At 51.2% G+C, this 8,403-nt stretch overlaps 2 protein-coding genes across 2 annotated transcripts; both read left to right on the top strand.

The window, feature by feature from the left end:
* The first annotated feature begins 214 nt into the window (after positions 1–214).
* On the top strand, positions 215–864 carry PV09_09807 (uncharacterized protein). The gene has a single exon (XM_016363949.1). It carries the CDS (start codon positions 469–471, stop codon positions 793–795), a length of 327 nt encoding a protein of 108 aa, XP_016208224.1. The 5' UTR covers positions 215–468; the 3' UTR covers positions 796–864.
* Positions 865–1,251: 387 nt separating this feature from the next.
* On the top strand, positions 1,252–3,783 carry PV09_09806 (uncharacterized protein; the record flags this gene model as incomplete). The annotated part of the gene is made up of 1 exon (XM_016363948.1): positions 1,252–3,783. One exon carries the CDS (start codon positions 1,252–1,254, stop codon positions 3,781–3,783), a length of 2,532 nt encoding a protein of 843 aa, XP_016208223.1.
* Between the last annotated feature and the right edge of the window lie 4,620 nt (positions 3,784–8,403).

Genomic DNA, 8,403 nt, shown 5'->3' with positions numbered 1-8,403 from the left:
ACTTACATATTCTGATCTTGCCTCGCCTAAATATTCGCTACTAAGTTTAATATATCCTGCTGTTTGATACAAGTACCTGAACCCACCCCTAGCATACGCATTATAATCTGCTCTTCTCGTCAGTACATTGAATATATACAATCAACTAAACAAATATATAGTATATTTCATAGTAAATATCATTCATTATTAGCCCTATATACATATTAGCTATGAATTGAACGACCCCACCCATAGTATAAAACCATCTAACCCTAACTGACCTCATCAAACCCTTATATATTAAGTCTTCTAGCCCCGACCAACTACTGTACTGGGGTACGCGGTACAATCCAATCCAGGCAACCGTCAGGCGACCAGGCACCAATGGAGCTGACCGACAGTGCAAGCTCAACTCAACTGGCATGACTCAGCTCAGCTCAGCTCAGCCCAGCATGGCTTGAGGACAAGCTCGAGCCTAGTTCGAGGATGAACTCGAAATCTAGCTCGAGGACAAGTTCGAGTCTAGCTATGACAAAAGGATGGGGCCAGGAGACGATTGGGACAGGGGTGCCAAGGGGGAAGGAGATAGAGGGATATAAGAGAGAGGGGTCATGGCTGATAGGAGAAGAGATATCGAACTCCGTCTGCTTTGCTTTGTCTGCTTGCTTTGTCTGCTTCGCTTCACTTCGCGTTGTCTGCTTTGCTTTACATACTTTATTCTACTCGCTTCGGTTTTATAAATTATATCTTGCTCGCCTAATACGACCAACCACTTATACCTATCTCATCCACTCAACTGATTCCTCACTCTGAAGCCCTTAAACCTCAGGATATCCCTATGTCCTACTACGGAGCGGCCTTGACAACAAGTGTCCTGAGCTCCTAAGGGTTGGTCGGCCCCAACACCTTTACAATTGGCGCCCGAAGTGAGGCTGTACCATCCTACGTAGGGAGATTCCTGCTAGGTAAGAGGGCTGGCTTCTCCTGAGCGGGATGGGTGGTGGCTTAAGGAGATGTTCCTATCCGAGCGGAAGGATCAATAGGATAAGAATGCGACAGGTCGCAAAGGTAAAGGGATCAGTGCCGATTGGGCAGGAGGAAGAGATAAGGAAGCCATGTCAATATTGCCATCAACGGTTTGATTACAGGAGCTCAGCATTTAATCAAACTAATGTGATAGGGGCGTTCTGGATGCTTTTACTGATTCTGACAGGGCTAAACATCTTGAAGGAACTCAAGGTCATGATCTATATATTTGGGCTCTCTCTGATGGCCTGGAATGGACAGCAGAAACAGCAGAACAAAAAGTTGACGTTTGGAAAAGTTTCAGATATTATCTATCATCATCTATCCAACTTGGCCACGGAGCTCATCACAACCCACGAGATGTCGCCTACAGCAGATATGCATGGACAGAACCAGGCCCCTTCTCCGCCCGTCGTGCCGCCTTCTAATGAGGCCCCTTCTGGAGGGACAACTCACCCTCAAGAGAATACGCAAAGAATGAGCCCAGAACTGGCTAACCTACTCCAAGCTTTGACCAAGCTCCACCAAGGACCCAAGCGACGGGTGCTGCGGAAGGAAAGCAGTTGGTTCGACGGCCTCGATGCCAGTGACTGGCTAGAAGAGTTTGAACTAGACCTTGAGCGCGAGGAAGTCCAGAAGCGGGACTGGTGCAAGGAAGTTGTCGCGAATTCCAAGAAAGACGTTCGCTCTCGGCTTCGACTGCTGGATGGTTACGAGACTGGTAGCTGGGAAACATTTAAAAGGCACCTGCTAGATGAATTCAGTGACTCAGATAGTAGGATGATGAAAATGAGTGTGGGTTACTTAACTATCCTGGCTCAAAGTATGCGAGAAGAAAGGATTATGACCCCTCTGGCTTATGTGGGCGAGTTCAAGCAGGTTGGGCTGCGAATGATTCATGAAGGGCGAATCGGGAGCCATCAATTGATCCAAATTTTCCTTAAAGGATTCTCCGAGAATAGAAGGGACCAAATCTTGGATGCGATTGGTGACTTGCCAACACCAGCAGGAGAAAAACGTAGGGCCTTGCCTGATTTTGCATCTGTGCTGATTGCGGGGAAGCAAGTCGCACAGAGCATGCAGTACGGATGGCAAGTCGAGAAAGAGGGCCCCATTGGAGGAGATCCTAAAGCAATACTGAAGAAGCAGTACCCAGGTGTTACACGGCGGAATGCTGACCCTACTAAGCTGGATAAAGATTTGAAACAGTGCATCAACAACCTTCGTATTGGAGCGACAACAGTTGAGAGTCTAAAGCAGCGGATAGCAGTGTGTGAGGATCCGGTACTGAAGAGTGGAAAACAGAACAGTACTCAGATGGGTCATATCATCTCCTATGTCGAAAGCCTGTTCCCTACGACCACCCAAGGAATGTACGCGAATCAACAGGCTCGGGAACCCATATCGTCTGTAGGGCATATCCGCAATATGGCACCTGCGGGACAGACCAGTCGACTCCAGGAACTATGGTGCTGCGCAAACGACAATCAGCCACATAGGCATGCAACTGGATGTCCTCTCCTGCAACCCCTGATGGATAGCAGACAGATCCACTGGGATAAAGATATTAAGGCCTTTCGTTGGGGTGCCATTGGCAGCGGTGGGGACACAATTCCGTTAGCCAGGTTCAGCCAGTGTGGGAAGACCCAGCGTCAGCAGATTGACGAATTGATGGAAAAACGGCCTACAGCCGCGACAAACAGTGTCCAGGTCATGGGTAATGTAGGTGAAGAGGGATACTTCATGGAATATGACCGTGTGGCACGCGCAACAGTGGCCAATGCAGTCACTCCGGATAGCCAGCCTATGAGAGCGACAGTCAAAACTGTGCGAAGCGGCCGGATATGCGAGATTCAGGACGAGGAAGAAGAACCATGTCTGGTCGCACCAGCTGCAGAGGTGAAAGGAAAGCCAACACTGCAAAAGTACTTGAAAGAGGTCCCACACGAGCAGACTGTGGTGAACTTCCTGGAACGCCTGATGAACAGCACTGTGCAGGTATCAATGATGGAATCCCTTCAGCTAATGCCTGAGATACGCAGCGCCATGTATCGCTCACTACCTCCATCGATCGCAAATGAGGTACAGGACCAATTAGCTGCGGCGAAGGAAGCTCGTAGAGTGCGCCTGGAAAATCAGGGGAAGCAGAAATCGAGAACGGCAGGAATAAAGCAAGAAGAGATGGTGATTGGGGCTCTATATGGCGGTGACCTTGCTGTGAGGGAACTTACCAGTGATTATATTGCCCAGCAGGACAGGCTAAATAACCGTCAACGGATTGCGTCACCCTTGCCCATGGTGCTCATACGGGCTGGATCTTCAAGGCAGGAAGTGAAGGCGTTGATTGATACCGGCGCGAGTACAAATTGCATGAGTGAAGAATTCGCGCATGAGAATGGGTTGGTGCTCAATCAGATTTCGCCTGGAATGCTGACCTTGCAGGACATGAGGGCAGCAAACCAGGGCAAGATGCATTGTGTTGGGTGGGTAGCAACCCGACTGCACCTGGTTGGGTCAGAAATCAGCTATGATCCGGTAATTTTCGCAGTCTTCAGAAACCTGAGTCTAGGGATCATCCTGGGAAATGACTGGATATCTATAGCGCAGCTCGAGACGCATCATATGGGAGATGGGAGCTGCATCTGTAGGGCACATGCTCCGGATGGCAGTAAGAGCGTGAGATGGGTAGCAGCTAAGGCTATCACAGAATATCCTGCTATGAGAAGCCCTGCCGAAGACAGTGAGGAAATGGAAGAGATAGCGGGAAACGAGTAGGCGGCTTGCTATCCGGAGGCAATGCCGCCTTAATGAGTCCGGAACCCTGTTTCGTTAGCCAGCTGCGTTTCCGCCCGTATGCCAGACAGTGGCTGGAAGGCGGGGATGATGACTATTGGGTGCAAACAACAGCACTGACGGACTTGAGGACGATGATGGGTGAGGTAAGGCGGCAAAAGAGGGCTGAGAGGAAAGAAGTAAAGCGCTTGGGAGAGAAGCGGTGGCTGGCGAAGAAGAGCAGAGAGCTGCAGGTCATGACCTTGTATAAGAGAAAGGCGGACAAGGTCACCCCAGCTGCGGCACCTTTGCAGGATGGCTCGGTTCCAGGGGGGAGCTTGAACTGGTTTGCTGAGCTATTACCAGAACAGCAGCGACGGGCTCTACCTGAGCAGCCATCAGAGATGGATGAGTGGTTTGAGTCCCGGACGGCAAGGTTCCCTCGAGGAACGAGGCTCACGGCTGAGCGGCTGAGAGAGATGCGAATCAACCCTAGCTTCTCACCTGAAGAAAGGAGGCTGGTTGAAGAAATGCTGTTTCGGAGGGAGGCATCCCTCAGCTGGGATTTCTCTGAGATAGGGCGGATAAGACCAGAGGTTGCACCGCCTCAGATAATACGAACTATCCCGCATGAGCCATGGCAGGCTAAGCCCTTCCATATCCCTCGAGCACTCAATCAGACGGTGATTGAGATGCTGCAAGACAGAGTTGCCTCGGGACGACTGGAAAGGAGCCACGCACCATACAGGAATCCTTTCTTCCTGGTTAAGAAGAAGGATGGGAAGTATCGACTGATCAATTCCGCCACACATATCAACAAAGTGACGATCAGGGATGCCTTTGTACCTCCTTCTGCGGACGAGTTTTCGGAGCGGTATGCCGGATGCGCGCTAGTGACAGTGGCCGACTTCTTCTCGGGGTACGATCAGCTGGGTCTTGCTGAAGAAAGCAGGGACTTGACCTCATTCCAAACTGAGCTAGGACTGCTGAGGCAGACAACCCTGCCGCAAGGGGCAACCAACTCAGTCGCGCAATTCTGCCGAGCTACCCAGTCAATTATGTCACCAGTACGGCATCATACTGGTGTGTATGTTGACGACGGAGTTTGCGGAGGTCCACGAACGACATATGGGGGCGAGGAAGTAAGACCAGGCGTGCGTCGGTACGTTTTGGAACACCTGAAGCAAGTCAGTGAGATGCTACTGGCTGTGGAATGCGCAGGGGCTACTGTCTCTGGCAAAAAGCTAGAGATCGGTGCAGATGGCGTCACGATTGTCGGATACTATTGTGACATGGATGGACGGCATCCGGATCATGCAAAGAAGGAAGTCATACTCAACTGGCCCGAACCAACCACACAGAAAGGCGCTCGTGCTTTTATTGGTGTCTGCGTGTACTACCGTGTATGGATCAAAGACTTCGCCACGATCGCCAAACCAATATTCTTATTGTTTCGGCGAGGACAGCGATTCCTTTAGGGACCTGAGCAGAGGCAGGCAATGAGGACCCTGCAGGAAGCGTTAACTGAAGCCCCAGCACTACGGCCTATTGACTACAGCGAAGGTGCCGGTGAGATCATAGTTAATGTTGATGTGAGTGGTGATGGCTACGGAGGAACGCTAGGTCAGGTGCATCCTGACGGACGACGAACCGTCGCTCGCTATGAGAGTGGTATATAGTCAGCCTCTGAGAGGAAGTGGGATGCAGTGAAGCTGGAGTGTCGCGCCCTGATGAAGGTTTTAAAGAAGTTCAAGCTTTACCTGTACAGGGTGAAGTTTGTGGTGGAAACTGATGCCAACACGCTGGTCGCGCAACTCAACCGTCCTGCCTCTGATGTCGCTGGAGCACTGGTCACGAGATGGCTGGCCTGGCTTTCCTTCTGGGATTTTGAGGTTCGGCATGTGAAAGGGACGAAGAACGCTGCAGCTGATGGCCTGTCACGACGATATAATAATCTGAGAAAGGAAGACCTGCCGCCAGAAGACCCAGATGAGGAGGTATGGCTGGACTGGGCTCTCGGAGCACTATATATCCCAGGCCCTCACTTCACAATCCCTGGATCGGCGCTACTTGTAGCCAACATGAATGCCACAAGTAATGGTTCTGATGGTTCCTCAAGTGCGGAAGAGGAGTCAGAAGCCGCGCGACAGTACAGCAAGGAACATCAGCTGATCCTCGAGTATCTTCTGACTGCGCAAAAGCCCCAGGGCCTCACGCAGCCTGAGTTTAGACGTCTCAGAAGGATGGCTGTGAAGTACCGGGTAGTAGGCGAAGCTTTATTTCGGAGAGGGCGTATCGGACAACCAGATAAGCGAGTGGTCGATGACCCAGAAGAGCAACAGGAGATTATAGAGCGCCTCTATAATGAGCATGGGCACAAAGGTCGAGAGGCGACATACCGGATAATCGTCATGCGATACTGGTGGGAGAGCCTATACTGAGATGTCAAGCAACATGTGAGGACCTGCAGGGAATGTCAGCAGAGTGACGGGCGTCGACAGTGGGAACCCCTCATTGCCAGAGTCGGCCACGCCCTCGGGCAGAGATGGGCAGTGGACTGTACCAGTATCAAGGGCGGAGTCTGGATAGTGCAAGCTAGAGAGGAGCTGTCCGGGTGGCCTGAGGCCAGGATCCTGGATGGAAGCCCAAGCTCTAGACAGGTAGCGAGGTTCTTATGGGAGGACGTACTTTGTCGCTGGGGGTGCCTCGAGCAGCTTGGATGTGATGGTGGCGCTGAGAACAAGCTATGGACCGAAGCTCTCCTGATACTCTACAAAATCAGGAAGGTCCAGATATCGCCCTATAACTCACATGTGGCAGGAAGCATAGAGGTCAAACACAAGACGCTTATCCAAGCACTTATGAAAGTGACGGATGGCGGGAGGCTACCGTGGAAGCGTTACCTGCATTCTGTCCTCTGGGCTGATCGAACCACCGTGAAAGAGCTCACTGGCATGACACCGGCTCGGGTACAGCTAGGGGAGGAACATGTACTACCGATTGAGTTGGAACATCGTACATGGCAAACTCTGCCATGGCAGGATGTACGAACCACTGCCGACTTGCTCGAGCTGCGAGCCAGACAGATCGACAGGCGAGACGAAGATGTCGAGGAAGCGATTGCCCGAGTAGAGAGAGTGCGACAGAACGCGAACGAGCGATGGGAGGATGACCGCCGCAAAAATATGAGGGCGGGACCGCTAGAGGAAGGAGACCTTGTTCTGCTGCATAACACGAGGGTGGCTAAAGATTTCGGAAACAAGCTCGCCTTTATATGGTTGGGTCCATATCGCATTAGGTCTGTGCTTCGAACGGCTGGGACTGATGAACCTACTGGAACCTATATCTTGGAAGAACTTGATGGGACCGCCATCCGGACACCGATTCGAGGTGACAGGTTAAAGAGATTTTTGCCTCCGAAAAGGTCAGCAGAAACGGGCACTAGCAACGAAGCCTCAGTGTCATCATCGGAAAACAACGAGGTTGAGGGCTATGAGGCTGATAGTGAGGACGATCCATCTGGGTCAAGGGTGCCAGCTGGAGACAACGGAAGGAACGCACCTCAAACGCGATATCAGTTACGTCAGCGACAGTTAGAAGATCAGAGACGATGGTTCACTGAGGTTGACATCCAGCTACCACAAGGCTTCGATCGCTCACACTATCAGGAATATGATTATGTGTTTGGTGTCAACGGGGCACGTTGGTAGAGGAGGAAGTGGTGGCCAAATGGCGCTATTCCTCTTTCGATTTCGACGCGAGCGCGGCGAAATCATTCTCGATTCTGATTGGTCAGGAATATTCGATTTTGATTGGTGTTTAGGTGAATGACGCTATTCCTTTTTCGATTTCGCCGCGAGCGCGGCGAAATCATACTTGACTCTGATTGGTTGGAAGGCGGATCAATGGTAAGGCCTGACAATATGAAGAATGATGCAAGAACTCTATGAGCAATCTTACCTCACTCATCATGAGGAAGAACATGGCACGAAGCATGATGAGCCTAGGGTTAGGCTCACGGAAGGTTGGGGAGGAATTGTACTGGGGTACGCGGTACAATCCAATCCAGGCAACCGTCAGGCGACCAGGCACCAATGGAGCTGACCGACAGTGCAAGCTCAACTCAACTGGCATGACTCAGCTCAGCTCAGCTCAGCCCAGCATGGCTTGAGGACAAGCTCGAGCCTAGTTCGAGGATGAACTCGAAATCTAGCTCGAGGACAAGTTCGAGTCTAGCTATGACAAAAGGATGGGGCCAGGAGACGATTGGGACAGGGGTGCCAAGGGGGAAGGAGATAGAGGGATATAAGAGAGAGGGGTCATGGCTGATAGGAGAAGAGATATCGAACTCCGTCTGCTTTGCTTTGTCTGCTTGCTTTGTCTGCTTCGCTTCACTTCGCGTTGTCTGCTTTGCTTTACATACTTTATTCTACTCGCTTCGGTTTTATAAATTATATCTTGCTCGCCTAATACGACCAACCACTTATACCTATCTCATCCACTCAACTGATTCCTCACTCTGAAGCCCTTAAACCTCAGGATATCCCTATGTCCTACTACGGAGCGGCCTTGACAACAAGTGTCCTGAGCTCCTAAGGGTTGGTCGGCCCCAACACCTTTACA

The sequence above is a fragment of the Verruconis gallopava genome, assembly GCF_000836295.1.
Source record: "Verruconis gallopava strain CBS 43764 unplaced genomic scaffold supercont1.208, whole genome shotgun sequence".
NCBI classification, from domain to species: Eukaryota; Fungi; Ascomycota; class Dothideomycetes; order Venturiales; family Sympoventuriaceae; genus Verruconis; species Verruconis gallopava.
The sequence above is the reverse complement of the archived record's forward strand: the minus strand, read 5'-3'. Positions and strand labels throughout refer to the sequence as shown.

Coding starts and splice junctions, on each gene's coding strand:
- PV09_09807 (XM_016363949.1), top strand. CDS start 469: ATGAACTCGAAATCTAGCTCGAGGACAAGTTCGAGTCTAGCTATGACA.